Raw genomic sequence first — 22,629 nt, forward strand, 5'->3', positions numbered from 1 at the left:
CCATAGCAGACTACGAAAGTTTAATTTTAAACTTAACTGTAAAATAATAAGCAAGTAAAGCTTAAAAATAATGCATTGAGCAGCTTACGTCTCAACTTTTGTGCATATTTTGAGATGACAAGATAATGTGTACTAAGCATAGAAATGACAGGTCCTGTGAAAATGTACCATTTGACTTTCTCTTTTAGCCTTGACAGCTCACTCCGCTGACATCCAAAGATTGTGTTGTAGTTTCTCAACATTAAAATTAAATGTAACGCTCGACGATGATGCGTTGATAAGGCGGTGACTCTAGTAGCGCACCACACAAGGCTCTATGTAGGAAACTCCTTGTCCAAGTGCTTTCAGGTGCCATCAGTGAGCGATGGTGAAAGAAAATAGATAATTTTCAGGCCCAGAAGTCTGCATATCGACCTTACACAGTCAAGTAAGGTGGTGCTTGTAAAAAGGTGGGTTGTGATGTGGATTTGAGCAGAAGGTGAGGGGTGTTTGCGGGTGGAGTATTGGTGGGATTTAGCTTTTAGAGGAGCGTTTCCTCTGGAGACGCACACTAGCAGCGCTGGACTTTTGCCCGCCCTGCCTGTGGAGAGAAATATGTGCAAGATCAACATGTTTCCTCAACCCTACTCTGAGGTAACCACACAAGATCGAATAGTAGAGAGACCAAGGCTGAAATATACACAGTACAAAGAGAGAGAGAGAGAGAATAAGTCGTGGCTCTCAAGTTGTTGCCAAGGACAACGCCAGCCGGAGGCAGTTTTAGGCCTAGAGTCTAATGTTGGGTGAGTCATAGTGGTGATAGAGATGTGGAGAGGGCCTCTAAAGTACAGTATCACTCAGGTGTTTAAAAGGTTCAAGGAGATAAACCTTTAAAATGCGGTGATGGCCCACGGGGGATGGGGGGGTGGGGTTGTGTGTGGTCAGCAGCATCGAATGGGCGCCTCATCTTCTCAACGCACCCAGCTGGCAACCCATCGCCTTGAGCAGCCGATGAAAAATTCATGAAAAGTGGTCAATACGTTTGAGTAAATGCTTCCTTTTGGTTGCTTGTCCTTTTTTTCTTAGCCTGCGAGCTGGGTGGAGGAGCACTAAGTACACAGCGCCTATCAAGTCGACACTGAGCTTGCTTCCGGATGCACGCGTCGTCGGTTGTTAAAAGAACGTCGATAGCGCCGGCTAATGGATTGATTGCTTTCACACTTCTTTTGCAGGTGCACAATTTGCTTTAAAACACATAAAAGTGATTCACCTAGGCCGACGCATTTAAAGCGGCATAGGGGAAATGAGAATGAAAAGGACAAGAAGGGAGAACATGACACTTGAAATAAATAAATACATACATAAAAACAAAGGGAGAAGTGAAGTACACGAGTCGGTTCGGCTTAAGATCGAGGCTTATGATTAAAATCCATCCACAAGGCGCTCGCGATCCGCCCACATGCTGTATATAGACCCGAACAGCTAATGTTTCAATTACAGCCATTCCAAAGACAAGTCAGACAATGATTAAGCCAGCATCGAGTGGGGATTTAAGAATAACAACAACATTTTCCCCCCCCTACACACAAACACACTCTCTCTCCCAGTGTAAGGAAGGTATAATTACTAGGGGCACAAATCATCATGTACAGCAGCTGAATCACAACCATTTGGAGGATATAACTGCTGCTACAAACAGAAGGGGGAAAACACATGCAAACATGTTTATTCGAATGTCACTGACCCACCTGTAATGACATTTGAAAATAGAAGCAAAATAAAGGGCAATTTGGAAAAAATGCCTCTGATCTTCCTTTTGTTGGACTCAGCTTTAACCCAGTTTTCCCCAACCACGGTAACCCGCCTCTGCATCACCACCTGGATTCAACTAAGCAAACAGGCAAGCTCCATCATACGGTGATTATGTTTTAGCTAGTAGCAGGTTATTTACCACAAGAGGTCTCCCAGCGGGAGGCAACTTGTCTCCAAAGATTCGTGGTCTGACTGATGGCAATTGCATTGTGGTTAAAATCTCTTATAAAAGCAAGTCATTTTGTCATTTTGATTTAAAAATTGTGAAATTTTTGCATTTCTGGTCGGACTTTGAATGTAAGTACTTACATTTCTCTTTGATGTGAATTTCTGTATATGTAGACAGAAACAGACAGCAAACAAACAATATATCACTAACCAGCTTGACCCCAAAATCAATTTGAAGGGAGCAACCGATTAGCAGTTGCAAACCCGGTCCCTGCCTTAGAAGCAACGATTTCCTGGGCTATGAAACTGCAACTTCATTGCACATAGTTGAAGTAATTTTGGCCACGCCACGGTCTCCAACCACTATTTTCCCCAATGTGACTGTAGCATAACTGATAAATGGTATGCCGAATGTAATTGCTATAGAGTAAACGGCAAGCTGAGAGTAGGTCAGATCCTGTCTAAAATGAGTTCAACTGAATGCCATGAGAGGCGGTCTGATGAAGCAGCTTTTGAAACCATCTCTCAGGGATTTGGGGGTATGTCAAATGAAATTGGGAACCAATGCTTTAACCCACAGGGGAGTCGAGGCACAACCTCATTCTTGCACATACTCCGGCCTCACAAGCCAACCGTGAAGACTCAGCGTCACATCCCCCTTTACCCACACACACTCAAGCACACACAACCCCTGGGATTGTTGGCTGTCCATGATTGGGACATAATGGTGCTCTTCTCTGACAAGGTCCAGTGCTCGCTGACAAATTGGTCTCTAGCTACAGGCTGCCAATCAATCCATCAAAAGTAGTAGTGCAGCGGAGAGATCAATAAGAGATAGCGCCGTTGATCAATACTGATATAAAAGCAGCCCAAAGTCCAGAACAAAGGCTTCTGTCAGTGAGTGGTCAAGGTGATCTTCTAAATATGTGAACTAACGTCGATTCTTTTGGTGAAGTGTACCACGCAATTTATATTTGAGGTTAAGAGCACACCTTTTACAGTTCCTCTGAGTGTAGGCAGAACAGTGTATGTGAATAGAAAATGGCCCGTGAATGAGTGAATGCATTCATTCTCCAGGCTATTAGCAAAGCAAGGACACAGTAGAAGCATACACATTCTCATTCAAACACTGGCAATATTATGCTTAACTGGACAAACGGTTCAAATTGCACAACGAATGGAGAGGGACACTAGGGTGTCAAACAGGTAAAGAGAGCCAGAGTGAAAAGATAAATGAAGCGCACGCTTGTGGTTCATATAACCTTTGTGTTTCTTCTTTTACAAAGAAACAAACAACAAAATAGCTTGAATTTAAATTATAGGTACAAAGGAACTGTTGCTGTAAGACACTGAGGTGGCCTTAACATGGAGCGAGTTGGTCACCTGTATGATCATATAAACCCAGCACACTCTACTGGTACACAAAGAGATAGAAAAGCACCCACAGGGGAAAAAAACCACTCAGAATGAGTCACATTTAAAAATCCACTAATAAACCTAATTTACTTTTTGCAAAAACACTCATTTTGGAATACATGCCAACAAAGCGGGGGAAAGGCTTGAAAAACTCAAACTGTTTTCCATCACTGCTTGAGTGTGTTGAAGTTGAGCTTCCCTAAAACCCTTTTTGGCACTGCACCCAGAAATGAGTAAAGTAAGAAGACTGTGGCAATGCCATGTCACCACAAGTTATTAATCTCTGCGCCACAGCGGCTGTCTTTGTTGTCACAGCAACCTTTTCTCAAATTTGGCTTTTGAGTGTGTGGTGGCTTCTGTGGTGGTGTTACTAAAAACCCAACAGATTAGCTGATGGGCCACTAGTGAGATAATTTTGGTGATTTTTGTTCCTTAAAAATAGTTTGTTGAAGCAGCTAGTTATAAATATCTAAAGAAAAGTTTCATTAGTTAGTACCAGACTGGACCTCTTTTGCATTCAGAACTGCCCTAGTTCATGATGGCACAGATTCAGCAAGGTCGTAGAAACATTCCTCAGAGATTTAGCTTCATTAGCATGGCAGTGTGACAAAGTGGCTAGGACAGAATTCATTTGCCATTTGTCACTTGCGTATATTGTTATTCTGTCTTCTGTTATTTTACAGTCAGCCATAATGCTTTAATTTAGACAGTGCTGGTGTAACTTCTCTTAACACACAATATCCCGGGTTTTGTTTGTGGTAGCAGTAGTTACATTCTTTACATCCATGCATGTGTTTTAAAGCAAACACTACTAACCATCAGATCATCTGAATTTTCTTCTGTTTACAGGCACATGTCTAGTAAATTATGTTTCTTTATGTTGCTTTGGTTATACTTACCATGGTGTCCATGTTGTGCATTCAGGTCCTGTATGTGAGACGGGTGTATGGGAAGGGCCGCCCACTACTTCCTGTTTATATAGGGTCATGAGGTCAATGATTGGATCACTGGGTGTAACCAAATGGAGGGTTTTCATACTTTCATACTTTATTGCTAGAGATGCTAGCAATAAAGTATGCTTAAAAAGAACTTCAATTGTCTGCTAATGCTATTTACTTATCACCTTCCTTGCTGCTTAAGTTATGCTACATCACAGGCAGCATAAAAAAAATGTATCAGCTGTAAATCCATAATGACATCCCGTTCCATTGTTCAAGAAACCAGCTTGGAATGATTGGAGCTTTGTGACGTGGTGAGTCATCCAACAGAAGATGGGTACACTCGGGTTATAAAGGGATGGTTATACTCAGCAGCAATACCAAGGAAGGCTGTGGTTGTTTAAATTACATTCAGATGGTACTAAGGCAGTGGTCCCCAATCCCCGGGCCACGGAGTCGTGAGTTGTTTGGTACCGGGCCACGAGAGTCGATGATTGAGTGTGAAATTTATGGTTTTCAGGGTTTTTATCACTATTTTTTAAAATCCTTTTTATCATTAACTCGGTTTCCCTGGGTTTGTTCCCGTGTGTTATGAATAAATCTTTTTTTTTTTTGGTACCGCTACTCATTTTATTTTGTTGTATTTATCCGCGACACCTTACAGGCCGGTCCGTGAAAATATTGTTGGACATAAACCGGTTCGTGGCACAAAACAAAAAGGTTGGGGACCGCTGTACTAAGGGATCTAAGGTGTGCCAAGACAATAAACACCATACCATTACACTACCACCAGGCCCTTTACTGCTGTGGCTCATCTGCTCAAGGTTCAAAGATTCTGCATTACTTGGATGCAACCGGTAGTCACTTGAGTCACTATACCAGGGGTCTGCAGCCTTTCACACCCAAAGAGCCATTTGGACCCGGTTTCCACGCAAATGAAAACCCTGGGAGCCGCAAATACTTTTTGACATCTAAAATGAAGATAACACTGTATATATTGTTTTTTACCTTTATGCTTTGTGTGAACAACTAAAGTGTGTTGCTTATGAAATCGATTAGTTATGTCTATAACTTCTGTTCCCTGAAGGAGAGGAACGAGGTACAACACATAAGTATGGGATATCACGCCCTCGCGTGTCCTGGCTGAAGAAACCTTTATTCACGCCTTTACGGCAGATGACGTGTGATGACACGCGCAAGGCCCCGCCCGCACATATAGCCGCTGCCATCACCGTCATCCCTCAGTTCGATAGCCGCTCTTCACCGAGCCAACTGCTCAGTGGGGCCACCCTGTGTTGTACCTCGTTCCTCTCCTTCAGGGAACAGAAGTTATAGACATAACTAATCGTTCCCTTTCAGTCGATTCACTCGGTACAACACATAAGTATGGGACCTATATACACGCCCCGCAGAGCAGCCACCGAACCGGAACGGGACCACCACATCCTTAGTGAGTGGTAGACCCAGCAGAAAGGACAGCATGAGCCACCGAAGGGGCTGTAACGTCCAACCGATAAAACCGCACAAAAGTGTGCGGCGACGCCCAATTAGCCGCTGCACAAATATCAGCCACAGGCACCCCTCTAAAAAGAGCCCATGAGGTCGCCATCCCCCTGGTGGAATGAGCTCCCACCCCGTGGGGCAACGCAAAACCTCCGGTGCTGTATGCCAGCGAGATAGCTTCTACAATCCAGTGGGACAGCCTCTGTCTGGACAGAGCTCTACCTCTATTCGGATTAGCGAAGCAGACAAACAACTGGTCACACAAACGCACATCCCGAGTGCGCTCAATGTAGGTGCGTAGCGCACGCACCGGACAAAGAGAATGCACCCTCCTCTGCTCCTCAGATTCAAAAGGAGGGGAGCAAAAGCTCAGCAACTCAAACTCCATTGAACTATAAGATGCAGGCATGACCTTGGGAAGATAGGCGGCATTCGGACGCAATACGACCTTGCGGCCATCAGGAGAAAACTGTGTGCAGGCAGGATGCACAGACAGCGCATGAAGGTCCCCCACTCGCTTCGCCGAGGCCAAAGCGAGAAGTAATGCGGTCTTATACGAAAGAAGTTTCATATCTACCGACTCAACGGGTTCAAACGGAGGGCCACAAAGGGCCTCCAGCACCAAAGACAAGTCCCAAGCCGGGACACTGGACTTAAGCACGGGCCTCAGCCGGCGAACCCCTTTCAGAAAACGCACGGCGAGGGGATGCGCACCTGGTGTCACCCCGTCAAAACCGATATGACAAGCAGATATAGCCGCTAAATAAACCTTGATCGTCGAAAACGAAAGGCCTTTATCCAACAGCTCCTGCAGGAATGTCAAAACATCCACAATAGAGCACTGAAATGGGAGAGTGTGGCGGTCCTGGCACCATCGCTCGAAGGCTCGCCATTTGTAAGCGTACAAGCCTCTAGTAGACGAGGCCCTGGCGCTCTGAATCGTCGCTACCACACTAGGTGGCAGACCCTTAGCAACCAAGTTTAACCTCTCAGCAGGTAAGCATGAAGGTGCCACAGATCCGGGCGCGGATGAAACACTTCCCCCCCCGCCTGAGAGAGGAGATCCCTGCGGAGAGGAAGCTGCCAAGGACTTGCTGCAAGCAGGCTGATTATTTCTGCATACCACGACTTCGCGGGCCACCAAGGGGCCACCAGGATCAGAGAGAGGGAATGCCGACGCACCCTCTCCAGAATTGGAGATATCATTTCCACTGGGGGAAATGCATACAGGAGCACGTCTGGCCATTGGTGCGCTAGCGCGTCCAAGCCCAAGGGTGCATCGTGGTCGATTATGGAGAAGTACAGGGGGCAGTGAGCATTCACCCTGGAAGCAAAAAGATCTATTTGCGCCTCGCCAAATAGATCCCAAATCTGAGCCACTATTGAAGGGTGTAACCTCCATTCTCTCACCAGAGGACCCCCCCTGGAGAGAAGGTCCGGCCCCAGGTTCAGGTGGCCCGGGACATGGGTGGCTCTTAGAGTCAGAAAATGAACACTGCACCATAACAGCAGAGAGCGAGACAGCTGCAACAGGGGAAGAGAGCGTGTTCCTCCCTGCCTGTTTATATAAGACACCACTGTTGAATTGTCCGTCCTGACTAAGACATGCTGGCCCTGCAGGACTGGACGGAAACGCTTTAGAGCTAAGAACACTGCTAACAGCTCTAAGTGGTTGATGTGCAGCTGGCGCTGAGCCGCGGACCAGATCCCTCTCACTGACGCACCCTCGCACAGCGCTCCCCACCCACTTAGGGAAGCATCTGTGGACACCACCTTGCGAAACAACACCCTCCCAATCCGAGAGCCCTGGTGCAGTAGCCCGGGCTCCCTCCAAGGACGGAGAGCTAGCATGCAAGACACAGTTACCGGCAGCCTCCTCCGGAGGTGACGCGAAGCACACAAACGGTGAGAGAGAGTCCAGCGTTGAAACGCTCTCATTTTCAACAGCCCAAGCGGCACTACGGCGATCATGGATGCCATCATGCCCAACAAGCGCAATATCGTCTGGAAACGCAGTCTGCGTCCCAGCTGAAATTGAGCGAGGCAGCGATGAAACGCGGCCACTCTGTGCTCTGACAACCGTGCGCGGCTGGAAAGAGAGCATATTTCCAGACCGAGAAAAGCGATCTGTTGACCTGGGATTAGCGAGCTCTTCTGAAAGTTCACAGAGAACCCCAGTGTCTGAATGTGTGACAGAACCCGCGACAGCTGCGTCTCCGCCTGTTCTCTGGAGCAAGCCACGAGAGCCCAGTCGTCCAGGTAGGCCAAGATGCGGATGCCCCTCTTCCTGAGGGGCGCTAGCGCTGCCTCGGCACATTTCGTAAAGGTGCGGGGAGCGAGCGACAGCCCGAACGGCAGCACTAGGTATTCGTAGGCTACGCCCTCGAATGCAAACCTCAGAAACTGCCTGTGTTTCGGGTGTATAGCGACATGAAAATAAGCATCTGTTAGATCGATTGTCGCAAACCAATCTCCCGGGCCGACTGCACTCAGGAGCTGTCTGAGTGTTAGCATCTTGAACCTGTACGTTCGCAGGTACGTGTTCAAGACTCGCAGGTCGAGGATGGGACGAAGCCCTCCCCCTTTCTTCGGAATGACAAAATAACGGCTGTACCAACCTTTGTCCGTCTCCGAAGCGGGGACCACCCGTATTGCTCTCTTCTGTAATAGCGCTTGTATTTCCTCTCTGAGTACCAAGGCTGCCTCGGGGTTGACAATCGTGTTCACGACTCTTTGGAAACGAGGCGGCTTGACCCGGAACTGCAACCGGTAACCCATGGCAACGGTTTGCAGCACCCACGGAGAGGGGGCGCAAGCGCGCCACTGAGGGAAGTGAGCAGCCAGCCGGCTGGCCTGCAGCACTGACGGCGGGGCGCCGTCGCCCCCCAGTGTGTCTGCAGGGGACTGCATCCCCTGCCTGACCTGGCTCATTTCGCCTGCAGGTTGAGCATTTGAGATTGTTTGAGAGTAAACAACACTCTTTATTGATTGTAACATGGGAACATGTACATTTATACATTTTGTTAGGTGCACCTTTTCCGGGGCATAACAATGAAAAACAGCGGGAACACTCGATGTGGTCGCTTGAACATTCAACACATCTGAACCGTGTGCAGGGGTTATGTGCTTGGGAGACCGCGATAGGGAAGTGCAGCGCCTTCTGGGGCTGACAACCTGAACAGAACTTAAGCGGCACCTCTTGTGCGGCAACAGAGGGGTAAGAGCAGCGTCTCCCTGCTGCCGGATCCCTTCCCCACTCGCAATCACAGCTAGGAGGGCTGAGGCTTCTTCCTCCTGGGCGTCGGGTCCCGTCGGGGGCCCGGGGGAGGGCCTTTGCCCCAGGCCGACTGGCGTGGAGCTCGGGCCGGAGTACGTGCTCTCGCCGGCGGCCCTCCCACTCCAGCAGTGGGCGCCGGTCTCTTGCCAGCTGTCAGAGGAGCGGCGGGCCTGTGAGAGCTAGCAGTGGGCTTGGGCTGGGGCTGGCGTCTGGGGATGATGTCGCGCAGAGCTTCCGTCTGCTTCTTCCTCAGATCGAATCTAGCCTGAATGGCTTCAAGTGAATGTCCGAATAACCCAGCCGCAGACACTGGTGCGTCCAGATACACAGCTCTGTCTCTATCAGGGACGTCGGAGAGGGTCAGCCACAGGTGCCTCTGCGCCACCACTGTCGAAGCCATCCCTCTGCCCAGGGAGAGCGCTGCACAGCGAGACGCACGGAGGATGTAATCCGTGGTGACTCTAACCTCGTTAAGAAGAGGTGACAGCGGGCTGTCCTCCGGAACCAGCGATCCAAGCTCCGCCAGGCACATTGCTTGGTACGTCTGGAGCATGGTGACGGAGCTCATGGCTCGAGCGGTGCCGGCCTGAGCCCGATAAATCTTCTCCAGCTGCGAGGCCGAGAATCTGCAGTGCTTGGACGGCAGAGTTGCGGGGCCACCGACACCATGGTTATGGGACGGGGCCAGATAAGCAGCCAGAGACGGCTCCATAGGGGGTGGGTTAGCTAAACCAGCTCCCTCGGCGCCGTCCAATTCCATGTACTGTCCATAGCCGGGCACAGTGACGCGGGTAGACAGAGGTTTGTCCCATGACGCTGTTAGCTCGCAGAGAAAGTCTGGGAACATGGGGAGGCAGTTTTTGGCCGTTGCGGGCTCCGGTGGAAGGAAAAAACCCGCAAACCGCGACGGCTTCCGAGCTGGTGGAGGAGAGGGCCAGTCCACCTGCAGCTTCTCAGCGGCACGGCGAAACAGGGAGAAAAGAGAGGTGTCATCGTGGCCGACCGGCGCAGCAGCGGCGGCATATTGGGTCGACAATGAGCTCTCCTGCTCATCCTCCGACAAACCATGGATGTCCAGGCCGATGTCCAGCACGTCATCGTCTTCCTGGGGAGCGCTGGCGGGCTTCAACCCAGGCTGAAGCCCGTCAGCGCTCCTGCATGGTTCCGGTCCGTCATCGGCTAACCCGTCAACGTATTCCATGTGGTCAGCCCAGCTAATCGCGGGGACATCGACCTGAAAATTTTCGTCTTCGGACTCGGACGAAGCCGGGGCTCCAGACTCGGAAAGAAGAGGGTCATGCCGTGCGACAGCCGAGCGTCCCAGCACTCTTTCCACAAACGTCACCCGTCTTTCCAGGGTCGAGCGTCGGAGCTGGCGACAAAACGCACAAGCTTCGGGCTCCGTCAACGCTCTCCTAGCGTGGACGATCCCCAGGCAGACAGGGCAGGCATCGTGCTGGTCGCTGTCGTGCAAAGAGAAACCACATCCCTGAGGACAGGGGCGAACAGAAGATTTCTGCTTTGCTCGCTTCGGTTTGGAGTCCATTCCCAAAACGCAAAGCGAAACGCTGCACAAGAAAAACTTGAAAATAGCGCTCCGCGGGCAGCCTACGCACCAGCTGGGCGGTGGAGGCTAACACCAACAGGGGCAGTTAAGCTAGGTTCAAGTTGGCAGACAACGGAGCTAACTAGCAGTAGCTAGCTAGCCCAACTCAGCAGAGGTGTTCTCAGCGAGGTGAAGAGCGTAAGAACTGAGGGATGACGGTGATGGCAGCGGCTATATGTGCGGGCGGGGCCTTGCGCGTGTCATCACACGTCATCTGCCGTAAAGGCGTGAATAAAGGTTTCTTCAGCCAGGACACGCGAGGGCGTGATATCCCATACTTATGTGTTGTACCGAGTGAATCGACTGAAAGGGAACCATGAAGTGCTACAGAGAAAATTACATTTTATTTATGTAATTAACACATTTTGAACTCTTAAATATAACAAAAGGAACGACACCCAGCTGAAGTAAAATGATCCATGTAGCAAACAAATACTGTTGTGAGCCGCCACCCTTATATCGCCTTTGGGCTTTTGGAGCCTTGACCTGACTTTTAAAAGATAATTGGAAAAAAGCACTATGCTGCTAAAAAATAAAAAAAGTAGATATTTGCAATATTCTGCCTAAATATGTATTTTACCTGGTTAATGTGTGTGGCGGGGCGTGGTCTGCAGCGCCGCTGCAGGGGAGGCGGACGCACCTGAGCGGCACCCGCAACCTCACCGCCTTAACGTCTGTGCTATCTATGCTGTTTTGTTGGTGTGTGTCGGGCTGTGAGCTGAAAAGCTACAGCCGGCTGTATGCATACAGCAACCGTGTGTGAAAAGTGGTCAATAAAGGGATGCTGAAAAGCGTGTTCATGGAAACATCGTCGGGTCTGCCGTGGTATGTTTACAATGGGACTTCTGCTCCTGTACCTCTGTGCACAGCGTCTGCAACTCGGGGCTGTACGAAGTCACTTTCAACTTTACACAGGACTGTAAGCTGTCATCTGTGAGGCGTGAGCGGTGTTTGTTTTTAACATAGTTTATGGTGGAGAATAGCTGCTGACATAATGTGGATCCAAAGGTCCATAATTGGCCTACCTGGGGTTGAAAGTCTCGGTAAATGCACGCCGTTTTGGCGGGTATACCGGCTTCCGCGAGTGTGACGTTTATTTTGAGCGATGAAAAAAATGATAAAATATAATTATATTTTTATATTTCAATATCACAATAATCTAACAATTTAGAACTACAAGTTTAAAAAGAACTAACATAAATAAAATACACTTCAGCTAAATACTTCTAATTTATTTTCCCAAACCACGCGGAGCCCACTATACGGACTAAAGAGCCGCAGGTTGCCGACCCCTGGCCTTTCCATCAGGATGACACAGCTGACACAATCAAGACTGATGACTGATGTTCGGAATGTAATTGCTAAACAGTTAATGCAGTAGTCCAGATCCAGTCTAAAAGGAGTTTAAATGAACACTTTGAACATGGCTGTTGGTAGTGATGATGGGCATTCTGAGCCCATCTCAGAGGTTTAGGGATAATGTCAGAATAGGCAACATTTGTGGGGGGGAGAGACAGTAAATAAACCTGATTCTGTGTTATTTTTCCTCTATTGATATCAAAGTGTGGTGAAGAGTTGAAAAATTCAGATGGTTTTCATTCTCTGCCTGAGTGTGTTGAAATCAAGCTGCTCTAAAACCCTTTTTGGCACTGCACCCAGAAATGAGAAAAGAAAGGTGGTGGCTAAGCCATATCACCAAAAGTTATTATCTCCGCGCCACAGTGGCTCACTTTGTTGTCACAGCAACCTTTTCTTAAATTTGGCCTTTGAGTGTATGTGTGCATGCTTGTGTGGTGGTATTAATAAAATCCAACAGATTAGCCGATGGGCAACTAGTGAGATCATTATGGTGATTGCTCCTCAAAAGAGGTACTTCCCTCAGGACATGGCATCAACATCTTTTCCCAGCAATATTGCACTGCTGTTGAGTCCAGGTTGGGAGCAATCGAGCAGCTCCCCCTGAAGAAGATGCTTCCTGCCTCTCTGCTGATGCTTTAATAACCTCCACAGTAATGTCATTAGCAAATTAGCATCTATTGTTTCCTCCGGGCTTCTGTGTGCAATGAAGCTAGATTCCATCCTCGGCAAGAGCTCCGCTGTTTGGGAACCAGAGCCAGCAAAGGTGACGTGTTGAGAGAAAAACAAGGAGACGGAAATAACTGTTGCGCTCCAGCCATGAATGCCATACCAATTAGGGAATAACAGAGAGGGTGAAAAAAAACTGAGGATACTGTTTGTCTGACTAGGTCTTGAGGTGGAAATTACATGCATGCTTTGTTTTAGGTAGTCGGCTCTGAATTTTACCTCCGGAGTTGTGGAGCTTTTGTTTTGACTTGTCATAAGAGCGCGGGGAAACATCTGTGGGGGTAATGACATCCTGGGGTGTGAGTGGGGGGAAAGAATGGAAAGGAAAGAGAGAAAATAAAAGGGAGCGAGAGAGAGTCACCAGGCAGCATCCTTTTGTTACACAAGGAGTGCATGTGACTGATCACCCATGTGTGAATGGAATACAACACCAGCAAAAAGGGTGCGATAGAAAAAAAAAAAAAAGTAGAGTCCTTCCGTTTTGCACTGCATCCCTTAGTTTAGTAATATAATGTGTGAAGACCCATTTTGACGTGTTAAGCTAGAAATACAGAAGGATTCGAGTGGTTCTGCAGACTCTCCTGCCTGTCCATCTCGCCGGTCTGCCCCTCCAATTCCCCGCCCGCATACCCATCATACCACCCGGCTGGTGTTTGGCTTTCTGGTCTGTGTCCATCTGTCTCCTCTCAGCTTTGTATAACAGAGCTGCCATCAGGAGGATTCATTCAGCAGGGGGTGGGGATGGGAGTGGGGGTTGTCAAGCCATACTATTTCAATCCTCAGTCTGCATGTCTGAAAACTTTCAAACTAAAGTCGAACTTCCCTCAACTTTTACTGGGAATTTTAGTTGCATGCAAACTAATCAATATGTTTATGTTGTTGTTTTTCATTGATACAAATTGCTACGCTTTTTTTGCGCCATAAACCTTTAAGTATAGTATTTCCACAGGAAGTATGTTTTGTGCCTGCACTGTGTATTTTGTCCAAATAAAGAGAGAACATGTCACCATAGAAACCAAGAAAACAGAGCATTAAAAGAAGTGGTGGCAACGGTTGTATTTGAACCCAAAAGCATCTTGTTTTTATTTTCTTCTCTAACCGTGAGTTGGCAGATTAGAGGTTGTAACCATTTCAACTGGCATGGCAGAAAAATGGGTTTCATCTTACTGTAGAGATGAACTTATTGATCGCATTTAATTGCAAATATATTACTAGCGCCAATATTATGTAAAGCATTTCACAAACCATGATCACATCCAACACTAAACCCCATGGGGAATATGTTTATCAACAGACGCCTGGTACTTTTACCTGTCAGTATAGCACAAATTGTAGGGTTGTGTGTACTCTACTCTATCTTCTAGTGGAAAGAAGTTGTATTTCTAAAGCTAATTTTTGCTCTTTCAAACACCAGAATTATACTCACTTGTTGACCTACGTGTGGATAGCTGCAGACACTGGTCGATACAAGTAGATTTTACATTTTTCAAATGGATATATAAATAGCTAGTCCATTGCAATAAATGTCTTGCGTGAGTCTAAAGCAGCTGTATAAAGTTGGCAGGAAGATGCCCATTTACATGTATCTAAGGAGGGTTTCCCAAATCTCCTGGTGGATACTGACGTGGTACCAGGCCAGATTAGATATATCGCTAGCATGGCCTATGTCCACCCTACAGACAGGCGGGGCTGAGATAGATTTTGGTCGCCCGACTGGAGATATCGCTAGCTCCGGGACGGCGGACTAGCGATTTTGCGAGTCCTGAATGTGATTAATACATAAGTAAAAGAAATTCCTATACACTCTTCACACAATGGTCTGCTACAACACCTACATTACTGATGCACCAAAGATCCTGAAATACTGGAACACCTTCACTTGGGGTAATAATCTCTCCCTAATCCAGATAAAACAGGCCACATCTTTTTCTGGCCGACAACCACATGTTTGGACCTGAAGGTGGTGGATTCAGACTCTGATAACGACATTTAGGAGAGCCTTGCATACTCGGGATACTCAAAATGATAACACTGGAGAGAGTTTAGTGTTGTCAGTGCAATGACATAAGAATTCAACTTGGTAACAACTTTTTAGAAGTTGTAAAGTTCACTTGCTAAAAACAGCCACAATATGGTGCTTTCTTCCTTGTACTGACTGTGTACAGCTCTCCAGACAGTAATGGAGCTTATTATGATGTATAACCAGCAGAAAGACCTGACAGTGTAAAGCTGTTCAGTGCTGTACAGGCACCAATGTGGAAGAGCCGATTCCTCTGTCCGAGAAGAACCAACAAACTATCCACAGAGCCCATGCTAGGTAAGCTAGCTGCATGTTGGTAGTTCTTCTGTTCTGTTCTACTGACATTACCATATACCACTCATTACTGTTTGAGAACCCTCCTTCATCTTAATGCTTCATTTATGTCTCCAACCTTGCTTATTACCCAGTCTAAAGCAAAAATAATCCTAGCTTGCTGATCTTGTCAACAACCATACTAAAACCCAGTCACAAAACTTCCCAGATGTGTAACGATCAAAAAGAAAGATGAGTACAAAGATGTATGAGGTCCAAGCAGCTGGTAAGACCACACGGAAAGATAATGTGCAATTTACATTGTACCTGAACATAATTTAAGGGTCATAGTGTTTATCTGAAAATGACAGATTTTTTTATATTCCCACTGAACTTTCAAGGTTATGCACGCAGCGTAGGAAAATCATCTTTGTGCATTTTATACTTGAAGAAAGTGACTTATAACTTTATTATTCTTATACTGACCACGCTAACTCACTTTTTGCTCATCTCCAGGAGAATCAAACATCTGAAGGGAAACTTTTAAAAAGACCAAAGAATATAGAACACACATCCCAATTTGGCCACCGTTATAGCCTCCTGTTAGAGTTTAGAATGGATTTTAAGATCTTGCTCATTAGTGAAGTGTTGAATGGTTTAGCTTCTGTGTAGTCCTTTCAGCCTCTCTGAGCTTGAATGTCCTTATTCCTCCATTAATCTTAGATCCTCTGATACAGTTCTTTGTAGTTCTTATCTTTATTAGCAAGATCAAATAGAGAATATAGATAGAGCACAATTTAAGCTATAACTATTCTGCACCTCACGTTATAATCACTGTCCACTTTGTTTGCCTTTGTTGCACAAATAGAACGATGATCACACTGATAATTCTTTCATAAGCACAGTCAATGTTCCTCTCCCTGTGTGATACAACAAATACCAAACATAGTGTCCAAGGCCATCACTATATATGGACCAGGAGTTTTTCTCTGTAGCCCTATTTATACATCTGCATTTGGCCTCAGTCAGAAACCCTTGTGTGAATGCTTGGGTCGCTAGCAGATTGCCCCGCTTACTTGTAGTTGGCATGGGAGAAACCAAATTGTTTGCAACCCTACGTCAATTACTGCCAAGAAGCAATGAAACTTGAAAAAGTACAATGCAAACCAGAAATGGACGATGCTCACCTTCAAAATAAAAGTAGCAACTTAACATCATAACTACCATCTTTCAGAACATGCACTTTACACTATCACTCGGCAAGCAGTTGGCAAGTGTTTGCCAACGTTTCCATCTTCCACGCAAGCTACATGTGACGGCAGCAACGTGTTGGGGCCAAGGTTTTCACAGGAGGTTTTCAGTAAAGTTTATATTTCTTTACTGACTGATTAGAAACTTCCAACATTTCCCATCTGGCTGGGGATTACACATTTTTCCTAATCGACAGATGGTTGCCAGGGGGTTGGTGTCTGGTCTCTAGGCCTATGCGATTGGGGCTTTTGTACACATGTTTGTGTTTTTAAATCAGCCTTTATATCTAATGTACCCTATCCTCAGTCTGTTCCAACAAACATTCGACTGCTATTCATAAAAAGGATGTAAGAATACTTGCGTTATAGTGGTTTTTTATCCACATCCACGGACTCAAAAATATGTTTTTAAAGGGGAATGTCTTGTTCTAACAAATAAAAACCTCTGCATGAAGACAGATGAAAAGCTTGATAACTCCTGTTGATTTTCATGGCCGCAGGATGACAGCAAAACAGAACCAAGGACATTTTCAGCTTTGCAGGCAGACACAAATACTCAATAGGCAGCCTTACAGTGGAAGAAACTCACTGTAAAATTCGGCCAACTGAAGGGGGGAAGAAAAAAGAATCAAGGCCAGCTGTTCAATCAATTAAAGTGAAAAAAAAACTTAGTAAAAAGGTAGAGTTTGGCACAGAACACTGAATAATTGATCTCGAACCCTTAAGACAATTATGATATGTATTCACTTGATGATCATCTTCTCTGGTAACTTTTGTGGTGTGAGGTTTTAAAAGATTCAGCCCTGAAGTCTCTGATCTGGTTTCTCAAAGACTACAGGACTTGTTTGATAGAGTTCTTTGTGTCATACAGTGTGTGGGAGTCACCGACTGATTCTCAGCAAACAACCTCAATAGCCAATTAGAAGCAAGCCTGCTGCTACTTACTAGACTAGCTGCAAGTTATTTGATTGATTCAGAACATCTCTAGCCAAGATAAATGCAAAATACTGATTCATTTATTAATTATGCATGCCTGCTGAGCTCATCCACACGTACACACTTACAAACAATAGCAGGTGTCCTGCTCAGGAGTGGCGATCTGCAATATTCAACATCCTCAAGTCCTCAATTTTTCAAACTACATGAGCTGTTTTTCCTGCTATGGATTAATCCACATCTCATTTTTTCCTCAGTTATATTGTTTCATCTTTGTGCATATCAGCGTACACACAAAAAGCAGCTAGTCAAAAGTACAGCAGGATAAAGCGAGATTTTGTGAGATCTCAGGTTCTGGTGCTGGCAAGGCCTCAATAATATGCAATGTGTGGTATGTTGCCAAAACATGCTGTGTGTGGGTTTGAGAGAATAAAAGAGACGTCTTACACAGATCGAAATAAGAAAATCTTGTCTGCCGCTCAGCTCTGTGACTCAAAGAGAGATGCGCATACCCTTGCAAATACGCTTCCTGTGCAGCAAACCACAGTGTGGCAAAGGGCAGACACCAAATCAGAGTCAGTTACCTCAGAGTTGAAAAGCAGCCTCCCAAAGAGCTGCCGGGCCTCGTCCAAGCCTCCTTCCAAATACACGGCCCCTGAAATGAAAAACAGGAAATAAGAAACTTACTTTATTTAGAGGTGTGTGCAAACAATGTAGCTGTGCTGCAATTTGTGAACCTTACTTTGTACAACATGTGAAATGTTATTTAACATTAGTGTGAAAAAGCACGTCCTTCCACCAGTGCGGTGTAAAAAACTTCTACCAAATCTGAGGCAATATCAGAGTTCTTTGCTAATGGAAAACTTAAAATTAATTGAACTCCGCAATGAGTTATAATTGCTTTTTTAAAAGTAGGAGTGCATTTTTATTGCTTTTTCATGGTGAAATGACCTCAGGGTTCCAGTGCACATCCACCTCCCCCTTGTCAGAGAGCAGGATGAGAAGGACGAGGAGGAGGAAGGCAGAGATGGTTGCATCACCACTCCGAGATGTAACCAGCTAAGGTCAAAGAAACCTTGAATTTCTGTCATGCTGGGCCTGCCTCACATGCTTAGGCATGAACACGGACAGCATTTATAAAATGGTCTTAGCCAAGGTGACTAATTTGTTTGTGGATCCGAATTGAGAATTCTTTGCTTTTGTGAAACAGGACATGAAAAGCAAGAAATCTACCAAACTGTCAAACACGAGGACATGGCTTACACTAAACCCTGATCTTTTCTTAGCACTCAAAGCGCTTTACACAACTTGTGCATTCACCCATTCACACAAACACATTTTCAAAGTGCTTTCCAACTAACATTCACACACACTCATACTCCGATGGATGCATAGGAGAGCCAAGTATCTCCTAGTAGTATCTTGCCCTAGGATATTTGGCATGCAGACCAGGAATCGAACCACCAACCTTCCGATCAGTGCTCTACCGCCTGAGCTACAGCCAACCCCAACTACTGGTGGGTAGGGAAAATGTACATTCCCCAACTGGTTGGCGAGTGATTGCTGGAAGTTTGTAGGTAAAACTGTTTTAAAGAGATATTTGGTCTTGCACCAGAAACCTCCAGATTTCAACTGGTGCAGTTGCTTGCAGTTTCCATGGAAGATGCTGATTTGTCTTCAACATTCGGCAACTGCTGATCAAGCTGGAGTGAAAATGAAAAATGTGGCACAAACCAGAAACAGAGATTGTCCGCCTTCAAAAGAAAACATATCTTTTGAAACACGCTGGTCGCACCAGTAACGGACCACCTTTATTCTGAAAGTGAAATGTCACTATTTCGAGATTGTATTGCACTACCGTTCAGCAACCAGTTGGAAAGGTGCAAACTTTGCCAACTACAGGCGACTATTTTAGCAACAGCCAGCAACCTCTGCAACCACCCACCAACCGATTAGAAGATGCACATTTTTCCCAACAACTGGTGATTGTCAGACAGTTACTGAGTCCACTTTTTCCCATGAACTTGCAGCAACCAGAGGTCTCACCCCCTACTGGCCATTGTGAAGAATGCAGCTTTAAAAGAGACAGGTCACCCCAAAATAAAAATAACTTTTTTTCCTTCTGGTCTGTGTTTAGACTGTTTCGTGAGTTGCCACTTTTTAGACATTTTGGCTTTCAAATGACTTGCCTTCTCTTCAATATAGTGGAGCAGCATAGCACTTGTCTTTTGTTATTCGAAGAGCTTTGAAAAACCTATCAAGAATGTCTCACTTCAGAAATAAGTGACTTCGTCAACGCTCACAAACCTTGTTTGAGCAATTTCAAGTAATCACAGTGCAAAAAGTATGCATCGGTTTGTGACTGAAGGCCCACAGTTGTGACACAAAAGAAAAATGAATGATCCAAATTAATGGCTAAAAGTTTACACTGCTTGGCAGCTGTCATCTACTAATAGTAAGTTTGGCAGATTGATCCCCAGCAAAGTGTCCTTGGGCAAGACAATGAATCCCGAATTCCTTTCCATCCGTTCATACATGATCCATCCATCATTCACGTAGAAATGCAGAAGTGCTTTGAGTGCTCAGTAAGAGCAGGAAAGGGTTATCTATTTGCCTCTTACTTCAGCAGACTTCAGAAAGCAACATAAAATTGCTCAATGAAGTTTTTGTGGGTTTTTTTTTCTTTTCTTAGAGTGACTGAGTCATTATTCCTGAAAGTGGACATTCCTGCTGAGTTTTTCAAATGCATTTTTGGTCTTTTAAGCACCCCAAGGTGGGTGTCATTTAGTTCCATTATATGTAATATAAGGCAGACAGACGATATCTTCAAAACTGGGCAACTCACACCAAAACAATTCTGATGAATAAACAGCACTTCATGCCACAAGAGAAATATGTTCATTTGATTTTGGAGTGAGCACTCTTTTTAAAGCAGTGCTGTGTACTTCTTGGGCTGTGAATAGACCCGACAAACACATACAGACATATGTACTTCATCTTCGAACCCCCCCACGGACAACGTGGACAAAAGTATAATATCTTTTTTGTCACTCGCCCACAATCTTGGACATGAGTGTTGGTGCAGATGTCCGCTGAATCAAACCTGAATTGCGAGGGGGGGATAAAAACATAATAATATTCTGCACAACATGTGCATACGCCAACACACAAAAGGAACAGGACAAAGGAAGAAATTTGGTTGAAGATTGGTCCCAAAATGAGGAGATCTGCTGCCACAGCAAGCAAAGAACAAGACAAGTATTCCAAATTTCTCCCTCTATGGGAATGATACGCCACTTCTTCGGCTCATTCTGCTGCAGCAGTCAGCTTCTTTTCACAAGTCAACTCCCCTTTGTTGTTTTGCTCCTCTACTGTTTCTACTAAAATCAGTGGAACTATCATGGTGCCTTTAAGCTGCATACAACTTCAAACCATCACACTTAGGGTGGCTCATTCAATTTAGAAAGCAATAACCACCTGGCAAATTGGGTATACAATCGTGCAGCGGTTTTTATTATGTGCACAAATGAGCCAGTGGAAATGGGGCGCGGTGCGGTCGCAAGACTAAATGCGCAAACTGCTTTCATGGACGACATCAAAAACATATGAGGGATTCATCATCTGGGGAGGGGAAACTGCTTTCAGATGGCTAACAGGCCATTTACACACATACACACACACAAACAGTGAAGATGCTGCCTACATAACCAAACCATAAAGAAATACAAACAAACCACCTAGCACACAAACAATCACAGATGGACTCCCACTCTATGTGCTTTTCATGCTCTTTACTTCTAAACAGAATGGGAAATTACTACCAGCCATTGCCCAAATGTTCGTAAAATTTGATTAAGCCTGCCAACTTTGTCTCACCCAGCAGCCACTTTGGCAAGTAAAACACTCAATCATTTAGACACCCTTTACTAATACAAAAATCTAGTTGAGTGCTAAACTAATGAAAGGAGCTTGTGAATTCTGGAAGACAGCAGCCACAGTGGCTATTAGACAAAAACTCGTTTCTCGCCATGCTTTGGACCGTCCTAGATGTGAAACAGAATATGCCTATAAATCAGTATCTGTAAATCTATAGCCTCTTTAAAGTCAGCACAGCAAGACATTAAAGCCCTTGCAGATGTGTATCACTGGGAAAGCCCTCTGTAATCTTGGCACGACGAAGGCGAGCGTCTCACTGAGGCCGACCGCGACAGGCTCTAGAGACAGGAGTGGTTCGCCTACAGGATGTTTTCCACTAAGCAGCAGCGCTGAGATTTGTGGTTTTACCATAATGCGGACCTCAGTTCTAGATGCTGCTACAAAGCAGATGTTACCTCTGGAAACCAGCTGTGAGAGTGCAAGAACTCCCTCTCAAGTCCAACTTCTCAATGTCTTTCAACTACTACTCATAACGCATTCATGTGTGCGAGCACCGATGCTACGGGGAGAGTGGGTGTGGCCGGGAGGCAGCTTTCTTCATGTTCTGATGACACTGCAGATTTGGAAAGTTCCCCAAATGGAGGCTTTAAAGTTGTTGAAATTCAAAGTTTTTTGCTTCTTATAAGATTTTCAAAACTTTTTCCAAGTGGAAGGAGAATGTAGGGGTAAGCGGTTAGAAACCAGGAGAGCCTCAAGGGATTTAAAAAGGTATTAAAAATCTCAAAGCAACACCTTTGGTGTCAATCAAAGGGCCCAGTGGATGAAGAAACCAAGATATGCAGTTAAGTCTAGCGAGAACACACTTGACAAGGAGGCTGTCCGTGCAAAGAGTGTGCCCCAAAGCAATCCAATCAAACACGCAACTTACCGCAATCATTAAACGGAGATGTGTGCTTCTCAGGCCACCCCGTCAGCCTGCAAACTTGAAGCTGACGCCCTGAAGACACACGGCCCACAAAAACACCCGAACAGCTCGACTGGTAATTGAATGCTAGCATCTCTCTACAGCTCATCTTGCAGTAACATCATGCTCTGGCCAAATCACTCTGCAGTCTCCGGGCTCCAGTGCATTCAACACTCAGTTGTCAGTTCTGCCTGAGAATCCAGTGCGAAATGCAGGAGGTCTACAACTATTAAACATCTCACAATAGCCATGAAAGTCATAGCAAGCGTGCCCAAAGGACATTATGATTCACTTAGCTTCACAATAATAATAACACAGACGTAAGACCGAAGTTCAGCAGCATTTTACATGAATCTGAATAGAATATGAAAGTGCTATTTTCCTCCAAATCCCTTGTTAAATGTATCGAGTTTAAGCCTTTATGTTCAGATAACCAACCTGAGAAATGACTCACTATTTAAGACCTCAAAGTTCAGTTCACTAAAACGTCTTTTTCCCCAACCTGGATCACCTGTTTACTATGTTG

General features: G+C 45.7%; 1 protein-coding gene across 3 annotated transcripts in view; it reads right to left on the minus strand.

Moving 5' to 3' along the window:
• Positions 1–22,629, minus strand: part of drosha (drosha ribonuclease III) — a 151,137-nt gene that overhangs the window by 49,319 nt on the left and 79,189 nt on the right. For all 3 annotated transcript variants that reach the window (XM_086306751.1, XM_086306750.1, XM_086306752.1), the window contains one exon: positions 17,848–17,918. In XM_086306751.1, the coding sequence (XP_086162877.1) occupies positions 17,848–17,918 (71 nt within the window). The remainder of the gene's footprint in view (positions 1–17,847; positions 17,919–22,629) is intronic.

The sequence above is a fragment of the Aulonocara sp. 'chitande type north' Nkhata Bay genome, linkage group LG9 (assembly GCF_057382095.1).
Source record: "Aulonocara sp. 'chitande type north' Nkhata Bay isolate Kocher_YH1m ecotype deep benthic linkage group LG9, A_spYH_male_GT1.1, whole genome shotgun sequence".
NCBI classification, from domain to species: Eukaryota; Metazoa; Chordata; class Actinopteri; order Cichliformes; family Cichlidae; genus Aulonocara; species Aulonocara sp. 'chitande type north' Nkhata Bay.